Genomic DNA, 23,564 nt, shown 5'->3' on the forward strand with positions numbered 1-23,564 from the left:
TTTAACTTTGTTTGTTCCTTTCCCACTGTAAGCACAAACCGCCAAGCATTTTCAACCCACGTTTACCATAGTGTACGAGGCAAAAACGTAACTTATATCAAGTACAATTCAACTAAGAAAGAAAGACTCCATGGCGTTAATATGTATTTTTATCCATCCATTAGCTGGGGTTGGCTCCAGCTCACTTGACTCTTAATAGAATCTGAATGAACCGACGATGGGAAAACCACTTAAAGTGTCTCATTATCTTAACCATGACCAGCACTCGTCGTTCTAGAAAGATGTCAAATACTGTCATCTAGTGGGCATGCCGCGCACGATATCTCAAAGGGAATGTGTTCATTACCTTATAAAGGAAGTGTGGGGAAACAATTGTCCTATCAGCAACCATTCCAGTTTTCTGAGTCCTCTGAGGGCTATATGACTAATTACACACTATATTATCAGCAGTTGGTTTTGTTTAACAGTTCCCCTGAGGATGCACAGTATTTGCTCTTTGAGTTGCAGGATTAAACAAAGAGACAAGACACAAATGTGATGGACTTATGCATACTTTTATTGAAAGGGTTTGTCTCCTCCAGTTATCCAAAAATATTTGCCATCACTGGAACAACACAAGGCCGAAACAGAGCTGTTTGCCACAACTGATGAAGGTTCGATTAAAAAGTTTGTACAGTATCAGTCAGTCTTTCAACATAAAAACACAAGGACACTCAGGCTGAAGTTGTATGTGTGTGCACGTGTGTGGGGCTGCGTATGGCTGCTGTACAGAGGTCAACTTCTGTCAGCCAAAACTCTCCAAAAGACAAAAAAATTACCTCCTTTGGCCTTTTGTAACATTCCTTTAAGGTTCACGCAATAGTGGCCACTCTACCGAATCCTCTTCTGCTGGCGAGCGCGGTAGATGTCATGGATGGGCGGCGCCACCGCTCCTTTGTCATCTTCCTCGTCTGAGTCCGCGTTGGGCCTCTTGAGCGATTTGGTGGTAGCATGGTTCTCTACAGCGCCATTGCCCTCGCCGCCTGCATCTGGCAGTCTGCCCGTTATCAGCTCCACAGCAGCCTCGACAGCTTTGAAGGGTGGGAGGAAGGAGGAGAGAAGGTATACAGTTAATCCCTGCATATTCATTGTCCAGCACTGGTGACATGTCTTTATATTATATTGTGATGTAGCCCTGTGGAAATTTGGTGGGGCTTTTTTGTCCCATCATCTCTGTTTGTGATGCTCCTTTTTGTTGAGTATCATTGAATGTACCCCATACACAAGCATATTCAAAGTGAAATTATGTTTTTGTTTTCCTTGGTGCAAGTGGATTCCCTTTATTTATTACCATATGTCAAAGCCACAAGGTTAGTTTTGATTTTAGGCTAGTTTGATTTTAGTGACCCTCGTGTGAAGGTGGTTAGTTTGGTTGAAAAACTAAGCTACACCAAACAGTCATTTTAATAACATGGGTTCACGGTTGTGTGCATGCAAGGGCATGTTGTCAATGCTTTTCTAGTATGTTGTTACAGAAGAAAATAAGAAATCAAATGGAATAACAATCTCTGGTTTAAGTCCTTTGTTGCTAAGTTGTGGTACCTGTAGACTTTTTGCCAAATAAATAGAAAGATAACTAAATAAAGACAGAGATAGAGATTGATTGAGAAAGAGAACTAAAGGGACAAAGAAAGCCAGTAAAAAACAAACAAACAAACAAACACCAAAAAATAAAAAAAAACGCAAATAAGTTGGATGACTTACTCTCTGGAAGTGTGCATCTCCTGAAAGTTTCCATGAGCTCATCTACAAGAACAAAAGGGCCCTGCACAGCAGATCATCACACGTTCTTGTAACATACACAAACAAAGAAACAGACTAATATGGATGTTGATTATTACTGACGGTGAAACACGTGGGTGGAGGGAGCAGCTTCATTAAAATGACAGCCACGGGTGGGACTGGGAACACTCCGCCAGGTACAGGATGCAGGCCTGGAGCTGCAGACACCAACAAGACACACTCATGAACACAAAACATCACAACTATTGCTGTTGTAGAGTTTAGACAAGGACAAGGTACCTGCTAGGTGGCGCGGCTGGAAGGGGATCATCTGATTGGTATCTGGTTTGGGGTATTCTGGTTTTCGGTCTATTTCGTCCTTCAGCGTTGGCGCAGAGGGCGCCGCCACAGCCTCAGGAAGCAGAGCTGCCAGTTTGGCACGAGAAACATCCTACAAACACAATTCATTTAAAGAGTAAGAAGAGGGTGCAAGCAAATTCAAGGACTACAGTGATGACACTGAAACCCACAAAATATAGTTTACAACAAAAAATAACTATTTTGAAACAGCATCACACAAAATCTGAGGATCAGTGTAGCATATGGTAATTAGAAAGCAGTGTGGTAAAAATGAAGGTGGCATTTAAACAGCTTCTGCAAAACCTTTCAGAAGAAGCTGAAACAATAACAAATGCTATTGGTGTTTTTTTTTTTTTTTTAAACATAAGAATTCACAGACCGGTAATTAAATTGTTACACTGTACATGTCTTGTACAGTCACTGTACATGTCTTGTACATGTAACTGTAAATATCTTTCATTTCAGAGACTAACTATTGACAGGTAATTCATTTTTACTTGACTTCGATTCTGTTCCTTTTTACATAAATAATGCAGTTTTTTGTTGTTGTTGTTGTTTCAAATGCAATCCAAATTATGAACTTAAAATCATGGTATGCATCAAAACCAGAGGTGGGCCTTTTCCTTTTTTTTTTTTGCTGGTCAGTTGTTGGAGATGTCACTTTGCAATGTGCCCATTTGTTACTGGAAAGACATCACATCGTTGACCGCACAAAGGCATCCCAGAATCCATTACTCAAATATGTTTATACAATTTATTAATTCGAATCAAATTTAAAAAGCAAAATAACAATCTCCTAATATAACTCTCAACATTGTTTTTTACTTTAGGCATGGACAATGAAGCTGTTGAGCAACATTGCGTACAAGTATGCATTTCAGATCATGAAACCATGATTGAAATGCAGTGCAAGCATTGAAGTTCCTGCCATGCCGCCTACTATCAATGAGGAAATGTATTGCTATACATTAGGGACACTTACTTTCGTGATAGTAACTCCTGAACACTAAAGCGCTCATTCTAGGGTGCATGTACATATGCTTGCTGCTTATTTAGGTCAGTACGTCTATGTTTTTAAGTGTATAGCAGTTTAAACATTTCTCAGAAATTTGGAAGATGAAACTGGGTGAGGTGATAAAAACTGACAGGTGACACAGGTGATGACAATTACAACAACGGATTAAAATGACATGGTACCGACATGGTGATCCGTCAGTAAAATGTCAGTCCGTCACCAACAGACAGTCAGTCAATACTGAAGAACTGGCCACCTCTGATTAAAACATTATGACACACTATGTCATTTCCCAGTTATCGTGGTTTCAGAATTTCATTCACTCAGCAGGACAACCTGTTGTTTTCACGATTAGGCAGTGGTGATGGCCAAAGCACACACCTTGTATCCCAGAGCCTTGAGTTCACTGGCAGAGCAGGGATAAAGGTCCATGAACTTGTATCTGTCCACGAGCAAGGCCGTCTCTTTGCCCTCATACTCTTCCTTGAAGGCATTGAAACGGCGCCGCTCCACTTTTAGAATACTGGCCAGGTCACCAATGTTGCTCTCAAAGGCCAGAAAACGAGCCCAGATCTCCCTGAGAGGGCGAAAGGAAGAAATACCGGTCAATCAAAACTAGGCCATTGAGACTAATTGTTTCATGAGTCAATACTGTATAACGAACACAGCATGTACCCCGACTTCTCAGGTGAGAGATTTCCTGAGGTGAGAACCCGTTCAAAAAGAACTCTGGTGTTGTTGTCCTCTGTGGGGAAGAAGAAAAATGACAAAAATAATAATAAATCTATTACATGACTCCCCAGAGGGCTATATCTACACAATTCAAGTTCCAAGGTGATAAATGATCTAAAGTATCAGTCCCAAACAGCAAGCATTTCCTCATATTGTGGTCTCCACCCTTGGGAGAAATAAGTGCATCATCCCAAGCTATTAAGTGGTGTCACATGGTGGATGTAGTTACTGTACTTTTATTATACCACCACTTGTGTTGCTAATTCTATTGCTAACCACAACAATTTACTTTTTTTTTTTAAGTTTAACTGACTTTAACTATTATTTTGGGGGAATAAAAAACACTAAATATAATCATGTTCATTATCCCCAAATTAATTACATTTAAAAATAAAAAATAATTGCCAAAAAAATAACATTACAAATTACAAATATTGAACTTTAAAAATGCATTTGAACAAATGAAGGCCTCCCACTAACAGGTGCTTGTCATTGAGAAAGAAAATGAGGACAGACCCTACCATTAAGGTGCGAGAGGTAATCGATGTATGCGAGTATATATTCTGGAATGTCGCCGTATTTCTTCAAACCAAGTTCAAAAATCTTGAAGGCCACAGATTTATCCTGTTGGGCATTCAAGACAAAAACATTTGGATGATTCTTCAGGCATTTGTGTCCCCCACTGGTAACCGTTGCAATCACGCATCACCTTGCTGCAGTAGTACTCCATCAGCGCTGCGGTGACATAAACGTGGTGACGTGTACGCAGATCCTCGCGGGCCTTTTTGAAGATAGTGCGCCCGGATTTGATGCCCTCAGCCCTCCTAGCGAACTTCATGTACTGTATATATACCAAAGTGGGGTCGATGTCCTCAATGGCTAGCAGCTTATTGTAGATGTTGTGCACCTTTTCGTGCTTCATACGGCTCTGTAAAGATCCCGAAACAAGAAAATCAAAGTGAAGGCTAATTCCCTTTGTTCCTCAGATTGATTTAGAGAAGTAACAGTTCATTGGGTGACCCACCTCTTCGTAGTCCGCAAATGAAAAGTAAAGAAGCATATTCTTCTTCAGTAGTGTTCCAATAGCACGCTCATATATGTTTGCGGCCTCATCACTGAATAGCTTGGAGTTATTCATGTCCTGAGAGGAAGAAAAGAAAGCAATTAGTTGTCCAATGATGTTGTTTGATGATTACCTTTCAAATTTAATCTGACAAGAAAAGCAATCTACCAAAAGTCCCGGCGAAAGACAATAACTATTAAAGCACTGTCTAACACGTTCAAAATATGTCGTAATTTACTGAAGTGTACACAATTAAGAGAGCTAATGTTCGACCTTAGTTTTGGCTGGCACAGTGATCACACTGATGCTTATTGTCGTCAATGTCAGTGAATGACGTAAAAACAATGTCTCGTACCCCTTTCTCTGCCAACAATTTGCTGGACTGCTCCAGGTACTGAGCTGACTCGTACCATATATCAGGATGGTGCCCAAGAACCAACAGACACTGCTCATAGGCAAACATCACTGCAATGAGACAAAGGAGTGAGGAGAACCAATTTCCGTAACACAAACAACATGTCATGGACAATGAGTCACCTCTCTTTGTGATGAGTGTCTGATCTTCCGTGCGCAGCGGGTTGCTTTTTTCCCACTGGATGTACTTCTTCCACATATCAACCTGCTGGGCCTCCTGGGGGGAGTTTTGGGGCGGCACTGAGGGTGCATTCCTGTCCAGCCCTTTCATCACAGTCTCATACTCCTGTGCGCACCAGACACTCGCTGATTCAGCAAGACTATCTTGACATTGAAGAAGCCAGGTTGTTAATTCTTATATTTCACAGCTGCTTTACCTTCGCTACTCTCCTGGCGTTCATATAGTCTCTGCTTCGATCCTCAATCATTTTCTTGGCCAAGTGTATATTGATTCCCTGATGTGTTAAATAACCAACCGTCAGCATTAATGGTGAAAACCTATTGAAGCTGTACAAAGATTGATTCACTTACCTCTTCATATTTGCTATAATCTCTCCAGAGTTGCTCTATGTTAATCATGGGATTCACACAGCCCCTCTGGTAGACCCTTCGCACTGCCGTGATGCGCTGGTTCTCTGCATATGACCCAACAGCCTCACTGGTGGTACACAAAAGAACTTAAGCACCAATGTTAACGTACATGGTACATACAATGATAACTGGAGGAGAAAATCACTCACACTCCCTTCAGGAAGTTAATATAGTCCACCCAAATCTGTGAAAAAAAGACAACAAACCATTAGTGAACAGTACTAAGTGTACATTTAAAAGAATTTATATTCAATCTACCTGATAGGACATAATTTCCATGCCAATTTTATCCAGGGCAAAGTCGTATGCCTGCGCCATCTTCTCCCTGCAAGCAACAAAATGTGTCTTAAATTCATGGATTGTTCATCAGCCAGATTTAAAGTCACGCAAGTTTACTTGTAGCTGGGGAGCTTTCCTTTGGTCTCTCGCACATATGCAAGGTAACATTTCCAGAGGTCAATGTGCAACACTTTCATCAGGCATCTCTGAAACAACTGTACCCAAAGAGATTGCAGATTACATGCAAAAACAATTTACAAGTATTGGTGCCATTAATAAATTTTAAGTTTTGAAATTCTACTTAAGTTGAGATGATTGGTACTCTGATATATTTTTTTTAACATCATGAGAAGTAATGAAACAAAATGCATGTATCAAATCGTTTTGAGTTTTACTCTGGGCTCAACAAATAACAGGCGAGTATGTGGGGAAATAAAAGCGTGCGTATGTTGCCTAAAACACAGGGACTCTCCTTTCATCTTGCTTTACATTTTCAAGACGCATGACAGGAATGCAAAATTAATGAAAATATATTTAATCCCAGGGAAATCACTAAAACATACAGTATTACAACATGCTATGATAGACTCTAGTAAACATTCATAAGGACATTCACTCACCTTTTCCACCTTGTCATAGTTTTTTGCCTTGACCTGCAAATGAAGACAAATGTAAATGCAATTTTATTTCAGGAGTAATTTGAAATGAAAATGTATGGCTTCCAGGAAACATGCATTTGTGTAAATTTGAGCACAGGCATCTCAGATCAACAAAGTGAAATTCACACAAGAATGACAAATTACTTGTTACAATATAAATGGATTTATTATTTTTAATAATGTAGGCGATTATGCACCAAACCATGAAAAATGCCATTTAAGTGAAGCAGGTACAAAGAAAATTGTTTCTAAAGTTTACATTTACCTATGCACGGTGCATATATTTCTTGAATGACCAGTGTGAATATATTTTGGGACATACAATTGTATTTGTCTAAATAGCTATTCAGGTAAAAATGCCACAATTCCAGAGCTGTGTTAAAAGCAATAACTACTAGAAAACTAAAAACAGAATCCACTGTTGGGAGGTTGACAGTATTTCCTGGCTAAGGTGTGAGAAAGACAAGGTAGCCAGTGAAATTGAGACTTTTTAATTTGTATAAAGACAAGCAAAGCTAATCTTAAAAGCCAGCTGCATGAGCACATAAAGTCATGAAAAACATAAACAACTTTAATTAAGCCCATTTTAAGTAACCGCAGTAAACTCGATTGGTATTTGTTAAATCAGAAAGAAATAAAGACAAAAAATGCTTTCATTCTTTTATGCCTAAATTAGGGATGAGCCTAAAAAGTGAACCAAATAAGCTGATTAGTAAGAGCACACCATGGCTGCAACAGAGCATGATCATTTGATTCGTGGTCTGAATAAAAACATGTCAGCTTTGAGGAGCTGAATAACATCCAAAGCAGGCAACACCCTCCATTTCGATGCAACACTGACAACAACAGTTCAGAACATTTAAATGTTCTTCCAGCTTATTAATTCTAATATGACAGACACATTAAATAGAATACTTTTTTTCATGTTAGAGAAAGTTTATTTTCTCAAAAGCGCATATAGTTAGAACCCTTATGTGTTTCTTTTCACCACATTGGCATCGGTGAGGCATTTATGGGTGCTACATTCTTGTGACTTATCCAAAAGCTGATATTGGAATTAGAGCGTGGTTCGGAGGCTCATATAGAATCCATTTTTAAACCTTACATGGTTTATACTGTACTCATATTGTTTAATGTCAAATTTTAGGGTAAAACTAATTCCACAACATAATTTGGTCATCCTGTGTCAGAACACTAGTGCTTATAATTGTCTGAAACCCGCCCGACCTTGAAAAAAAGTCTTACAAACCCCTACTAGTTTGTGACTTAGAAACAGAAGCTAAGAACCTTTTTCAGCGCTGCGATCTGTATATCTGAATGATAAAATGATTGCAAATTCTTGAGAGGGGAAATGAATACAAAACCTAAAATATGGTTACACAAGGTAATTACATTTTTAAAGTGATAAGTGGCTATATTCAAAAGTACACATACAATATGCAAAGCTCCGATAACTAACCATTCAAAACAAATACATCCATAAACGAGCGTTCCTGTGTTTTACTTGAGATGTGCATCTCTGCGCTGAGTTTTTAACTCCTTCATACACTCGAAGACAGAAAAACTAAGCACAGTTGTGCAAAGAGGTGCTAAGCAGTCAATATTGAAGGAGCAACTGCAAGGCCTACTGAGGAGAAAACACTACACCGCAATGCCCAAAATAGTTTTGACATATCTTAACAGCTGTAGTCCTTCCTTAGTAAAATCATCAAGCAACATGACATCAACACAAACCAACCAGCATGTTCAGAGATGTCAACCACTGACCAAAACACTCAATAACTGGGCATCAATCTCTGATCAAATATAACCGATGGCCCAATACAACTGTTGCGGGTGAAAAATCAAGCAGTGAGACGGCTGATTTCAACTATTAAGTGATTAGGCATCTACTAACATTCTACAACAGCAGCATAAAGCAAAGCCAGCAGCATTAAAGCTGCCAAGACAACTACCTACTATGAAACCATATTTTTGAACCGCACTTCAATTATGTAAGCGAAAAGAATCAAGGGGAAGTCCCTTTTTTTAAGTGTTTTATGTGACCCCAAGTGTAAACACTATCCTGGTGAAGATTGCATTTGTGTAATATGATTTAATTCATTCACTACCATCCTGGCAAGGGACCTCTGATGTCTGAACCATCAATAGAAAACAATTTGTTATTCCACAAAATACCAGAAAGCCATGACATTTATCATTTACTGCTAATAATGCCATTTTAATGTTATATATATGCCAGCCAGAGACGTACAGTGAGCTTGATTAACTCATTTACTGCTAGCCCAGGAAAAACAAATCTTTTGACATTTATAGCTGATCATGGCAGTGAGTTAGCCATCAATTTCAAATCTCAGGGGATGTCGATTTTGCCTTGCACTGCTACCTGCTGTAGACTGAGTGCAAAAAAGTCACAGCACCTCAGGGCTCAGGTCACAACCGTCGTGAGACCAAACCCAGCAAACAGGCGAGCCAGGTTGGTCACAACTTGAGCCTATAGGTTGTATGACATCATTTTCACTACAAGGCAAAATGGCCGCCACTTCGGATGAAGTTTTTTTTTTTGGCCAGATTACCATGTTTAGAATAGTGGGGGCGCATAAAGCACAGAAATGTTTTGACATGACTCTAAAAGAGGAGTTGAGAACCTACGATCCGAGGGCCATAGTCGACCCATGACAGATTTTGATCGAGCATTTGCAGCACCTGCAATTCTATAAACAAAGCTTTAAGAACTGCTAAACAGCACCAAAACATTCAATCTTTAGCCCAGAGAGCAATTGGAGAAAAACTGAAACAGCCACAAATCGGAAAAAAGATCCCTACACTTTAAGATTCTTATCAACTTTGTCTACTAGCCAAAAATAAGACATTTCCTTCCATTGGATTTTCAGCTACCTGTTTCCTGTGGTCCACTGGATCTTGCTGAAATGGTGTAGTTATTTTCCAAGGTAGTTTAATCTTTTACTTGTTTGGGTGTGTTATCTACAACATTAGCTGTTCCAGAGCACATTTTGGGATAAACTTAAAACATGGTTAACATCTAAAACCGATGACTGAGCTAATCTATTTATATTTACGAAATAAAAAAAGGAAAAATGTTGTCTTGTGGCTGCCTATATAATAAAATAGGTTTTAGCCCAAAGAAAAAAAAAGGGTGACTGCTCCTTGTTCCATTCACTCATTGGGAAGGTGATGAGGAAGGTCCCAAAAGCAGAGTAATTGTTCATCATATTCCAAAAGAAATGACACAGGAGGCAATAAATTGACACGACAAGTGAATAAAAGGCTAATGCACTCCAAATACCATTTAAATTGTTTTAATACTGTTGCAAACCAAACATGCAACAAATTCATTTTACCCCATCTAAAAATATGACGAGGAAAATACTAATTAAATCCTAGGAACAATAAATAAATAAATAAATAAACTCCCATTTTTACGTTTAAAGGCACAATTCTCAATCATAATTAGATACTGATGGATGTATTTTCTATAGCAGGGGCATGCTTGAACCAACAATTTTTTACAAACGGCTCAAATGAAGAATTGTGACTTCAAATCCCATTGACGCAGAAGACAGTGTGAAAAACACATTGTTGATCATGTAAGGAACCCGGCATGCATACGAGAATGAAAAAAAAAAAAAGATATAGTAACCTCAGCTTCGATGAATAGTTTCCAGAATCTGCCAGAACTTGGAAACTGTGTGACAAGTCGCTCATATGTCTTCCTTGCTTTATCTATAGGTTGGTTCTAAAGTAGGAGAATGCATTTACATTCACGCAAATGTGAGGAAAACAGAAACTTTAACAAATAATGACCCCCACCCTTAAACCCATTACTTTTTAACCCCTATACAGTAATGCAACTCTTGAGTCACTAAACCTGTGCTTCTCGAATCAGAATGCTCCAAGCGTCAAGGTCATATGGGTTTTCTTCCAACTTTTTCTCTGCCTTCTTCACCTTCTCCGGTACGTACTCTGCCGCCGCCTGCAGTGAGACCAAATGCATGAAAATAAATCATTTATGCTGCAGAGTTGATAATAAACAAAATATATCCTATGCAGACAGATGACTGAAACAGCCGGAGTTGGGCGTTTGGTTTTGCAAAGGGATGAAATAGCAGAGGCTACGAGCCTTGAGCCAAGCAATGGGAGGGGCTTGTCCACAAAGCAGAGTCGTGCTTCAGATGGGCAATACGCAGAAATGACGACACATAAAACCTCGCTAGTCGGTTGGACCGTTTTTGAAATATAAAATGGCCGCAAAATGCAATGGCAATCGCTTGTCAGCTCACATTTTGTGAATTTAGGGCTGCTGTTACACCTGTGTGTGCAACTGCAGTTATGTTTTGCCCATTGCTGCGATGGATCCTGTGCAAAAAATGATCATTTCCCCTTTGGGAACATTCTAACACCCTGCAAGTGATTGCACACCTGTGAAACTATGCTTTCTAATCTACTCGATTTTATATACACACACACACACACATATATATTCCATTCATTGTTCATATTAATATACGGCACTCCCAATTTTGTTATATACCTGTGTCCAATGACAATGAAGGCATTTTATTCTATTTTTGATTGTTCTTGTTAAGGTTAAGAAAAAAATAAAAACAATTTCTCTATAAGAAGAGAACAAAGACGTTATCAGTATAGGACGTGTGTTTAGTTCGTATTACAGGCTCACGTCATTTTCTCAAACGGCCATGGATTTTTCAACACTGAGGATTTCTTGGGCTTCTGTCCCACTTGGTGGCGCCATTGAGCAAACGAAGCACAGCGCAGCTTTGAACTTTGTACAAACAAGTTGGCGGAAAATCTACATTGCTTTGTTTGGCCATCATTAGTTTCGTTGCATTAAAATTACAGCTTACTTGGTAAGTGTTTAAAAAATGAGACCATCCTTTCATTCATATTTCATTACACCACTATCATGTTACGCGTTTGCAACTTACCAATAACTGTTAGTTTCATAAGAACGCGCTTGGATTTAATAAAAAGATTACGTGTAGTTAAAGTATTTCTATTATTAAAAAAAGAAAAAAAAAAGAGGGCGGGAGCAAATGGGGCCAACGACGCCATAGCGACAACGCAGCCACGAGCTAGACAATGCAATATGATAAGATATTTTTACGAACACATCGGCCACTAAACAAAATTATAGTGGTAAACTGGCACCTATTAATACAAACACGACACCACGAATACAGTTTAAACTTTAAAATTGCCACAGCGAGGAGCAAAACCACGCATTATTAGCTGTAGCATTTAGTATGGGCCTATGCGACATAAGCTAACTTTACCTGATCGGCTGCCGCATCTGAAGACATGGCTGGAAAAATAATATGGGGTTAAATAAGTACTGCAGTATGAGTAACGATGACGTTGTGGAGAATTTTACAGCCGCTCCGAAACATGCATTATCTTGAAACAGAGCTATCGCGTTGTCCTCAAGGAACAATCTGCTCAGAAACTAACCGATATTTTTTTTCAAAATGGCGAGTGAAATAACTTCCGCCCAGCGCTGCGCGAATAGAATAAAATTTCCTGTTCCAAACCTTCCAAAATAAAACATTGCCTCTTGCAAAACAAAAATCATTAAGAACTAGGAAAAAGGACATACAGTACTGTAATTACAAAATTCAGGACAAAATTCACTTCATCTCTATGTGAAAATGTTTTTAATTTTTTTTCTACAACAAAATTCAGATATTCAAAAGATATTGTATAAAAGTTGTTATAGGTGCTGAAACGTGTGGACCAAATCTTAAAGGAGTAGTCAAGTTTAAATTAAAGTATTGCAATAATATATTCTATTACTAGTCTGATTAATATTGTGATTGTAGAATATGAATAAAGCAGCAAAATTCACCAATTTATCAGGTATTTTCCCACCTGTTGTCGTTAGAAAATGATATTACTGTTCATCACAGCTCACTTATTTTCTGAGGCTGTGTCCGAACGTGCAGATTATTCCGTGCACAGTACACTATTAAGGACTCGTACCATTTTGGATAGTGTCCAAATATCCAAGACAAAAACATGTAGTGCACTCAAAATAACCAACAATGCCCTTGGAAAAGCAGTGAGCATCGATGGTTGATTAAAAGGTTAATACAGTATATAGAAGACCGTAATGAAATACAAGCAGGGCAACAATTTGGCATAGCGAGCGCAAGCACACACATCAAAACCCTATAGCAACCATATAAGTCATTTGTTCAATGTTTGATTGAAAATAGGTATAACAAAAGAAATAAAAACACTGTAAAATAAATATTTTTTTAATTCACAGTAGTCAGAGATCTTAATGTGCGGTGCATAAAGTGGACAGGTAAAGTGGTCATCTGATATGCAACGAAGAGGAAGTAGTCTGACTCACCAAACACAATGAGGGAACTACCATTTAGTGCTCCATTTAGTGTGGGACCACATTAAAAATGAAGGGATAGGTCATACGGGTGGACATTTAGACCCAACCTGACTTTTCATGTGACATTTGCAAGTTGAGTTCAAATGTTAAATCGTTATCTTATATAAATAATAAAAAAAATAACAAACACATCACAAAAAAACTATGCACCCTTACATTTGTATCACAGTATTTTTTTTCCATTTCTATGGTTAAAATATATTAGTAACTGCATCACAAAAAAGAAGCTAATGAAAAAGCAAAACGTGCGAACTTAGCTAACGTCTCACAACAGCCTTCTTTCACTTTTGAAACATATTGTTTGAATTCCACGCTATACCATTTTTGCGGCATCAGCTACTGTAGTTTTCAGACTATAATCCGCTATTTTTTTCTCTACTCTGATCCCTTCTACTTGATTGTAGAGAAGTATTGTCACATGTATAGCACGAAACCACATTATGCTGAAGCAACTTTATGGATTCTGTTCTATTCTAGTCTCCTTACTTTATTCTATTTGTTTAAAAAAAATGAGTGGGCAACAGGTGTTTTAATTAAAAATTCTCACGTTACAATGTGGACACCTGCAACTTAAAGGTCAGTATGGCCTTGGTATGTAAAAAGTATATTCTTCTTCAAATATAGCGGGTGCAACTTTTATATTCACTTGCTCTAATTGGTCTGGAATTCATATTTTCATAAAGATCACAGCTTATTCGCAAATCCACATTCACAGTCATTATTTACACAAAGGCCACAAATGTTTACATTTACAACCACTCTGTACATCACATGACACCATTTATAAATACTACTGTAGCAACATGTTCATGCTAGATAACTTATTGCCAAAATACTGCACAAAAACGTCCGGGTGGCTTTTGTAGAACTGTGCAAGCAGGCGTCGCTTTTCCTTACTGCGCAGGTTGGGGTTCTCGTGGATTGTCCGCAGTAATGACCACAATTCCTCTTTGGTGTGTTTTTCTCCGTTTTCTGAAAAAGCCTTTGCGCTTCTTGTGCAATATGTCGACTCTGAATTTAAAGCGGCGAACGAAACAATAATAATATAGAAAATAAGAGTAAATATTTTGTTTTAAATGAAGTCAAATAGATTGTGATAAAATGATGTGACGTGTGCATACCTGTTATCGTATCTGCGTCCTTCCCTTTGACAATATTTTTTAATCTGTTGCTGACCATCTTGTGGAGTGAAACAGGAATCTGATGGCAGTAAAATATTGAACATAAATTATATACATTTGTTATAATACACTCTCCAGGTAGGTTATTTCACAGAGATTTGATTTGTTTAGGGTACAGTAAATATTCTTAGCCGGTATTTTAATTGTAAATCTAAAATGATCCTCTTTTTTACTTTTGTTTCAGTCATATTATTCTAAAGGAGTGGTTCTTAACCGGGGTTCCATCAAACATTAAGGACTGGGTAAGTCAGACGTCAGGGGTTCGGTGGCGCCTCAGCTGCGGAGGTCAAGACACACACGACTCATGGTGTCAATTCATGATGACACGCCCTGCTTGGCCATCACTTGACCAAACAGTGCAGCGGGGAATTTAGCGAGCTCAGTAGTCAACCTGTGAGTGACTCGATAGAACGTTGTGTTGTTTCTTTTTGAATATTTTAATACATACTATGCCGAGCAAAAAAATGAGGTCAGCTCTGGAATTTTTCATACCATTTGTTACAACATATCTTTGCCGAGAAAATATTTTCAAGGATGTTAGAAGAGAATGGAAGAGAAAAGTAAACAAACTTCGCCGTGAAAGTGACTTTTCTGAGCTGGTCTCTCAAAGGAAACAGCAGAAGGCACACACTGATTTGCAGCTATGTCATTTGTTGTGTTCCGTTTGCTATTTAAATAAGGTCATATTCATACACGGTTTATTAAATGCACCAGTAAACAAGAAAAAAAAAGAAACATATACCTATGTCTTGAATTTGAAAAAAAAAAATTCTTATTGTATTCTTCACTGAAGAAGGTTTCAGAGTCCCAATTTTCAATTGTGTGGGTCCACCCACACTCCAAAAACATGCACGGCAGGTATACTGGACACTACATTGTGGATAGGTGTAATTGGGTGCCTGAATGATTGTTTGTCACTGTGTGCCCTGCAATTGGCTGGCAACCAGTTCAAGGTGTCCTCCGCATACTGCACGAAGAAAGCTGGGAAAAGCACTAGCAAGCCAGCGACCCTAGTGGGGATAAGCGGCAATAGAAAATGGATGAACAGTACAAAATACATCCGCAGCTAATTGTTAATATTGTTATGACTCTGCTGACCGCATTACCCAAATATGAAAATAATATTCATATATTTAAGACATATCAACGATTGGTTCAAGAAAGTGCCGGTGTGGTTAAGGTTGTGACCAATGAAAGTGCAGCCACTAAAAATCTGAAGAAAAAAAGTGAGTGAAAAACACAACAAAAGCCACATTATTATCTTTCCTTCCGCTGCATTTATCTTACATAACATCCCTGTTTATTGCCTCCTTCCTTTTGGGAAGCCCATCTTTTTTTGAAAGAAGAGATATGCAATTAGATTTAAGCTGTTCCTGATGTGCGTCAGAGTTGAAACTCATACAAACAGCATGTTGTCATTGGCAGCGGTCGAAGAGCTCTTGCCGAGAGCACGATTGTTATCAAACACGGCATACTGCAAAACACTCACTTTGAACAAATCGCAGTGGTTGTCCATCATAAACAGAACCATCAGGTCCACTTTGCCTTTGGAGAGTCGTCTGCTGTACACAATGGCGCTGGAGAACGACCTCTTCACTGCCATTCGGTTCTCTATCTGAAGGACACATACTGCGTCAGCAAAGAATAGTAGCTGCAGGCCGTTGCTCCATCCTGACTGTAAAATGGAGCTTTCTCCTATTAAATGAAGAGCAGTTGTTTTCCTCGTTTATTTCACAGTATAAAAAGGGGCAATCAGTGGCATTGGGTGACATCTAGTAATGAACAATAAAAGTGGTTCATTATAAAAACCCACCATCAATTTCAATAGCATGCAAAAAAATGTGTTCTATCACATCAACATGATTTTCTTTGTACTGTATAATCATAGGTCTAGTAATCAAAATTATATTACATGGGTCACGTTGCTCAAACAGGAGACCGCCATCTTTCATCCCCGTGTTTTAAATATGGGTAGCCAAAGAAAGAAAACATGGCAAAGATCATTCAAAAAGCGCTTTGAATGTCAGTTTGCATCTTGTGAGCAGCCAGGTTTTTGGTGTGCATGCCAATCACCAACAAAAGAGGAAGAAGAAAATGAAGAATTGTTAGCCAATTGACAGAAAAAGAAAACAAAGAAGAAATTAAATGATATAGATATACATGATGAACCATGGTTCCACAAAGAGTGCTCCTTTCTTATCCCTGTTGTGTTTGGTGAAAATAGTGTTCTTGCATAACAGCGGGAATTAATTGTCAAATTTCAGCAAAACAACTGGTCAAACAGGAGATTAAGCGTCCGACAAAGTATGATCTCTCTGAGACACCGTAGTGTGTGCTTCAAAATAATGAGAAGTCACTAAATATTACTAGTTGTCCCTTAAATTTGAAGTAAAATACCTTAAAATATCAGTTTTATCATTTCCATGGAAACTTAACAGTACTCTTTTTAGAAATTCTATAATTCCTGTCCCAGCAGCCGCAATGGCTTTGGACTCCAAAACATGGTACGTTACAACAGGCACGCACCTCTTTGTGTAGTTTGATCTCCTGTGTGTTAGCGGCGATGGACATGAACCTGAGCAGTCGTCGCAGTTCCTCTCTGCAGCGAGAGTCCTGCAGCTTCAGGCTGAGCTGCAGGGCCTCAAGAGCTTGCTCCAATTTACCGTTTACTGAGGACACACAGCACACAAACCATAAAACGAGGCAGAGAGAAGCAAAACCTGGAGAAAACCGTAGATAATAAGCTAAATCACACATTTTGAAGATATTAGGTTCTAATTAAGCCTGTCGATATCAGGATACTTAAGGTAACAAATTTTAACATTAAGTCCTCCTTGCCAGTAATTATTGCTGCAATGCAGCTGTTTAAAAATCCTCCTGTGTGTCAATATGAAAGAGTCATTATCATGATATGCTGCCACATGCCGGCCAGCACTGAGCTTTTCTGCAGGCGATGCAGCGATACCCTACGAAGTAGAGAGTATATGCTACCTGCATATACGGCTCCTGTTAGCAATGTTGCATTTTATGGTGAACATTTTGGCCTTTCTCCTTTGTTGTTCAGTAAGTGACTGTTCAGTTTGTTTTTAAATAGGAGTTGTTTGAAAGTTAGCCTGTCTATGGCAGTTGTACATTTTATACATACTTACTTCCCATTAGTTAGTTGTATGTGATACTACTCTGTGAGTTTTAAAGTAATAGTTGTTTGAAGATTATTGTTGTGATCATTTCTTTTTGCACATCTATGATATTTCTTGGTATATATTAGTACTAAGCTAACAAAACAATGAAGATATATTTTCGCTGAACATTTTTACGTGTCAGTTTTACTATACACTTCAACTGGGAGTGACAAATAAATAGCATACATTGTAATTTTATTTGGAAAACTGTTATGAGTATTACCGCAATTGTATTTTAAGACATTTGAGTATATTTCAAGCAAGTGGGTGGAGAAAATTATTCTCTCTAATTTGCCCTTTCTTCACATATTACAGGTGGGTCTGAAAAATCTGTATTACCATCTATAAACAGAAATTCATTGAATCCAAATAAATCTTCTCACCAAGAAGTTCCGAGATGCCCGAGTGGATGTCGAAAATGTGGTTGCTAAGGAGTGGTGGCTGCTTGGGTCGAGCGTAATGCTTAGCCAGGACTTCGTAGAGCAGTCGCTTACACTTATTGTGGTCATTAGCGCAGCTCGCTAGACCCTTACTGACGTCCACCACTTGTTCGTCAGGGAGGAAGTCCAGACAGTCCACCGCACCAGACATCCATTCATCTGCCCTAAAGGAAAGGAAGTAGGCAGTATTTGAAACAAACATTCCTAAGTGATGTAAGCAGGCGAATTGGAGAGCCGTGCAATATCAAGCAAAAATGTTGACCCTCTTGTCTAGCTTCATAGCAGCCAAAAAGTTACAAACAGCTTATTAAAAAGGTATTTGATCATTGAAAAGGAAGATCTTATATACAGCTTTGTCTTGAATCTATTTCTTGAACTTTTGGTAAGAAATTGAAATATGCTGTAAATTGTGTGAGATTTAGGCATCAACTACAAAAGTACTATAATAAATATCATTCCACATGTTGAAATTACATTTTGGCAATGGTAACTTCTACTTACATCGGGCGGAACATAACTGAACTATCGCATAGTGCGTGGTGTTTAGTAGCTAGTTGAAACGAGTAGCAAACGGTCAGCCATTCGTTTTGCTGCAATTCAATATTTGAACCGAGTGAACAGTGTCTCAACGTCGCAATCAAAAGTGCCCTAGCTTTCAAGAAAAAGTTAGAATCAATAATTGCCAACAGGCTCTCAAAATATTGACACTATATCCTTTATTGTGGCAATCAACTTCTTCCTTCACAATCTTCACCAACTGTAATTTTATTTTTTGTATTTTACAGCAGTCTGATGCCCTTTGTCACCATGATGCCTCTCAATCTTGAAGTATGACACATCTGGTGTCAGGAGAGCGATTTGTGATTGTTGCAGAGATGTTGTAAATCAATATAACACAATGTATGGATTCTTTCATTTTTTTCTGGTGCTATTTAAGCAAGTGGACACAACAGGACTATCTCTATAAGTTTTCACTCATGAGCGACCACTTACTGGGCCTCACTGAAGGCCTTGAGCACTTCTCTGTCCAAGTAGCCTGATGTCAGCAGTAGGTCTGAGTCGCCGTCTAAGGCGTCCAAAGAGGTCCGCGAGGCGTCCATGCCCTCCACTAAGTTCTCCAGCAGCGGGAGCTCAATCAACTGAAGGAGCCTGTAAACAGCCTGCTGATGCCACACCTCAGTGACGACTGCGGTGGAAAAAGTTAGAACGTTACAAAAGTAGGAGGTACACACATTTGTTTACCTCTGGACCATTTATTTCTAGGATAGCTACTTACGCTCCTGTGAGAGGCCTAAGTTGATCATTTGAGGTGTGATGGTCAAGCTCAGGTTGAGATTTCTCAGCAATTCCTCCACAGCTTTGCCTCTTCTAACAGGAGAGTGAGTGGAGTAAATTGGTACCTCTTGACTGAGGCGTTGCATCATGGCAACCAGTCATGGAAGGAGGATTTGATGAAGGAGAGAGACAGGGACACATTTGATGATTCAAGTGGTTGGACACGAGCGTGATTCAGTGGCGGCAGTTATTTCATTACAATCAGACAAACTGCTCAGTGTTTGCTAATCTCTGCCGCTAGGTGGTGCAAAGTGCTCCTTTTCAATCAGACAGTGCTATGGTGGATCTAAATGGAGGTTTCTTGTTTCTTGCCACCAACACATAACAAGATAACACCAAAACAATACTTTTATGTTAACTGTGTGCAAAATCTGCCAATAGCACATTACATTTACGTACAATATTAATATAATTATATCTTACCACCTTTCACACGTCGGACTGTAGTTCTTGTTCTGTCTTCTGCCTGGAGAATCATAGCCACTCTCTATGGTCACCGTGGAAATAGACTTGGTGTTATTCACTGGTGATAAACCCGTCCCCGGGCACGGGAACCTGTACAAGCTACAGCTGCTGTCTTCAAAAGTAGCTCTCTTCTTTTCCTTGCCAAACACTTTAATGCCCACTGGCTCAAAGACCTTTGAATCCATTAGGGCTTGACAAAGTCGGACCGCTTTGTAGCGAGGGACCGCCTCATCGCCGAAGAAGCGATTCAAGGTGATGTGCGCCAACACGGTATCCACGGCCTCTGAGCCCAGGAAGCAGTCCTGGTAGGATTTGAGATTGTGGCGCCGGGACTTGACTTCCACGTGAGTATGGAGGTTGGAGATGATGCTGCTCCAGATTTGGGTGGCCCGAAATGGGTTCCCCGCCATGCCTCGCTCTGAAGGACAGAAAACAGTGGGGGAAAAAAAACTTGGGTACATACAGTTTTTAAAATTTGACGAAAGGTCAATTACTGAAAATGATGAATTATTATTTGATATTTTACTAAAATAAGTAAAAAACTAAGATGTATTCAGAATCTGAACATTCTTCTGAAATTAATTACGTTGAGCTCAGAAGGTTCACTGTAACAGAAAACAATGTGTTCTCAAATGATGAAGAAACAATGCACATACTGTTACATCCCCCTTACAAGAGATGTTCTAAGATTGTATTCCAAAATGTGGGTGGTCTTCATTGCTGCAGACACATGCACCACATTTCATGTAGACCATGTGCAGTCGAGATCGCCAGAGTTTGGATTGGAATGGCAAAGCGAACTATACTGTTTTAAGCAACCACATTGTGATGGTGGTAAACAAGTCAAATATCACCACCACTAGTTAGATTATAGGTGGGAATAAAACTAAACTATAATATGCAAAAATTGATCATCATGGTTAAGAGGGTCTAAGAAATCGCTTACTAAAAAACCCATTGGACTGAGGTTCATTGTCTTAAACAGATGTATCGGTCATCACAAGGAAGTCCCTACATGAGATGTCAGCGTAGCTTTCATGTCGCCACAGGGAGCATCTTAAGCCCATTGAGCAAACGTTTGGGGATGGGGGTGGTTGGCAGCCTGGGACAATTAATCACTGTCCCTGACGGTAATAGCTCTGCTCTGTGTTATGACAACAAAACATGACAAATGCTATTATGACCCAACTGTGACAACAACAAGAAAGCAGTTTTTTTTTGTTTTTTTTAGACTAAGTGCATGCAGATGGACCTCACTGAATTACAGTTACCTTGGACAAAGATAGACTCAGGGTGTGCCATTTATTTGCTGAATTGAATTTGCTATATTTTTTTTTGGGGGGGGGGGGGGAGACGAATAATAATTCTTTTTAACGTGAAGCCTAAAGTATTAGCATTTTCAATGGTGCTTTAAGATAATTTATGACTCATTTAAAATCAATGGTTGTTGGCACCATTTTTTGCTTGACTTGCAAGCAAATGTGTGCGATACGAGAGCTGCACGGGTGCACTTAACTCACACGCGAGCATCAGTTAAGTCCATTGATCTTGAGGCTAACAATTAATGGAAAACACCAAAGATGGACTAACAAATACAATTGGTGTGGTAGCTTTGTAACCAATCAAGCGAATAATATTTGAAAATAAATTACAGAAACTGTATGTAGAAGTTGATCCAAGTTGATTGTGCACAAGGAAAGTCAATAGAATATGTACGAGAGTTAAACATGCCTTGGGGACGTTAACAGACTAAAATCCTTTCAATTAGAAACTACGGCCATCTGGATAATCCACAGGATTACTAATTACATCATAAATCCGGATCTGATCAATTTCCTTTAACCTTATTAAAAACCCTTAAAAAAAAAGTGTAGGAAGGAGTATTATGGTGGAGATGAGGGTCATGTGTGGGTCAAAACCATCCAGGAAACCTTACTGGGCTCTTGTTGCTCAGGGTGAGCTAACATTTGAGACCACAAGGCTTGACAATATCGGTGGCCTGACGGAGACCCAACCGGGCCGCTGCAACATTCTAAACGATGGCTCTCCAAACCAATGGCCCACAAGTGCGTTTTTTTGTTTTGGATCAATAGACCATTACGACTAAAATACTTTGGAGAAACAAAATGTTGAGATGACAAAACAAAATGACTGCCAATAACACACACACACACACACACTACGACTGCAATTGTACAGTATAAGCATGCTAAATATGAAATAATAACTAAAACAGTATATTACATCATTATTAGCCGCGATTGTAATTTTTACAGTATAAGCATATTAAATGTGAAATAATCACTAAAACAGTGTATGACATGATTATTATATGGGACCAGTCCATATGGGCCACATCACAAGCTCATCCAAAATGGTTTAAGGTCAGACCAGCCAGTTGAAATGATTACAGACTCTATCATTACGATTGGGCAGGTAGAGAGTGTGCAGCAGTGTTTGCACACAACAGTGACAGTAAATAATTGCACAGGGAGACAAATGCCATCAACACAAGAGGCTTTTCTTCCCCCTAGTGACTATCACATAATCATCATCATCATTATAATTGCAGTAAATAGTCTTGTAGGACTTCAAGCACACTGCACAGGAGGTACACTGAGTGGCATCAGGACATTAACAGCCGGTGTGCAGATAATCTTCATTCCTTCAGCATGCAACAAGTAAGATTAAGCTGCCAAAGCAAACTAGACTTGCTACCATTGCCCGACTTGCATTTGAACCCTTGCACCAGCTTGAGTCACCAGTGTGTATTTATTAAACCTCAAACACACCTTATAGTACAATAAAGACGCTCTGTCAGGTAGGCATGCTGTTAATTAATTCAATAACTACTATCACCATACATGTAAACATTTGCACTCATCAGTGTATGTAACATACTACTTTTTTTTGCATATTCATGCATATTCCTTTTATATGAGACAAATTTAACGAATAATAATGCTGAATTGAAATAGTCAGACTTACAGTGTAGATCTCATTACTAAAACTGCAATTTGCGTTGCAAATTAAAAAAAGACCACAGCTGATACTCATATACAGTACAGTATGCACTTTAAAGTTCTCGTCATTATTGACGTCAATCGCCTCCGATTTATTGCCGGTTGCCGTTTTACTAATAATAGCGGTTTGAACATTCGGATGTATTGCCCGCGTTAGCAAAAACTGTATTATAATACTTTCCACTTAGAGTAGTAAAAGAAGCACTTAACCAGGTAAAACTGCCAAGTCGTGAACTGACGCAACCTTTCTGAGTAAAATGAGACAAGCAAACTCAAGTGAGCGCGGAAAATGACTTAAGATAGAAAGACTTAAAATTTGTACGTTAAAATAATAAACACAGACACACACACACACACACTCAAAATAAATGATCATGCAGAGCGTTCACCTGCTGATCGCTCCAGTGATGATGAGAAGCCATACACACTCCTCTCTTCACTTCTCTCTCACTAAAGTAACACAACGTCTTGAAAACTTCCTTGAGCTCGGAAACTGGCTCCTCCCCCTCATTCGTTTTTCATGAGCCAGTCATGACGAATTTCTACATCAGGGCTTGTGGCAGCCCTCCTCCTTCTGATACGAAATCCCAATAAAAGGTTCGCTGACGTTTATTTACCA

The 23,564-nt window shown here is 39.1% G+C and overlaps 2 protein-coding genes across 4 annotated transcripts in view; both read right to left on the reverse strand.

The window, feature by feature from the left end:
• Positions 1-535: 535 nt before the first annotated feature.
• cstf3 (cleavage stimulation factor, 3' pre-RNA, subunit 3) lies at positions 536-12,393 on the reverse strand. The gene is made up of 20 exons (XM_088413671.1): positions 12,190-12,393; positions 10,764-10,868; positions 10,536-10,631; positions 6,836-6,868; positions 6,333-6,430; positions 6,195-6,261; positions 6,086-6,120; positions 5,877-6,003; positions 5,723-5,800; positions 5,469-5,631; positions 5,287-5,396; positions 4,893-5,009; positions 4,578-4,796; positions 4,390-4,492; positions 3,812-3,881; positions 3,518-3,713; positions 2,062-2,212; positions 1,885-1,979; positions 1,744-1,804; positions 536-1,070 (listed from the first exon to the last, which is right to left on the reverse strand). The coding sequence occupies exons 1-20, from the start codon at positions 12,214-12,216 to the stop codon at positions 871-873; spliced, it is 2,151 nt and encodes a 716-aa protein (XP_088269797.1). The 5' UTR covers positions 12,217-12,393; the 3' UTR covers positions 536-870.
• A 756-nt stretch (positions 12,394-13,149) lies between these two features.
• depdc7a (DEP domain containing 7, paralog a) overlaps positions 13,150-23,564 on the reverse strand; it is an 11,773-nt gene continuing 1,358 nt past the window's right edge. The window contains exons 2-10 of one of the 3 annotated variants that reach the window (XM_088414126.1): positions 23,335-23,564; positions 19,881-20,340; positions 19,399-19,529; positions 19,116-19,308; positions 18,066-18,286; positions 17,027-17,169; positions 15,990-16,115; positions 14,441-14,519; positions 13,150-14,330 (exon numbers count right to left, since the gene is read on the reverse strand). The exon at positions 23,335-23,564 is cut by the window's right edge and continues 4 nt beyond it. In XM_088414126.1, coding sequence (XP_088270252.1) covers positions 14,110-14,330; positions 14,441-14,519; positions 15,990-16,115; positions 17,027-17,169; positions 18,066-18,286; positions 19,116-19,308; positions 19,399-19,529; positions 19,881-20,332 — 1,566 coding nt within the window. In that variant the 5' untranslated portion in view covers positions 20,333-20,340; positions 23,335-23,564 and the 3' untranslated portion in view covers positions 13,150-14,109. The remainder of the gene's footprint in view (positions 14,331-14,440; positions 14,520-15,989; positions 16,116-17,026; positions 17,170-18,065; positions 18,287-19,115; positions 19,309-19,398; positions 19,530-19,880; positions 20,341-23,334) is intronic. The other 2 variants (XM_088414128.1, XM_088414127.1) reach the window with 2 other exon arrangements.

This window comes from Hippichthys cyanospilos, chromosome 4, assembly GCF_059441005.1.
Source record: "Hippichthys cyanospilos isolate Australia breed blue-spotted pipefish chromosome 4, RoL_Hcya_1.0, whole genome shotgun sequence".
NCBI classification, from domain to species: domain Eukaryota; kingdom Metazoa; phylum Chordata; class Actinopteri; order Syngnathiformes; family Syngnathidae; genus Hippichthys; species Hippichthys cyanospilos.

Excerpts from the sequence above, each read along its gene's own strand:
- cstf3 (XM_088413671.1), bottom strand. The coding sequence starts at position 12,216 with ATGTCTTCAGATGCGGCAGCCGATCAG. Across the intron at positions 10,869-12,189 it reads CAGATGCGGCAGCCGATCAG|GCGGCGGCAGAGTACGTACC; the intron begins GTAAAGTTAGCT and ends GTCTCACTGCAG. Across the intron at positions 5,010-5,286 it reads AATTGTTGGCAGAGAAAGGG|GACATGAATAACTCCAAGCT; the intron begins GTACGAGACATT and ends TCTTCCTCTCAG.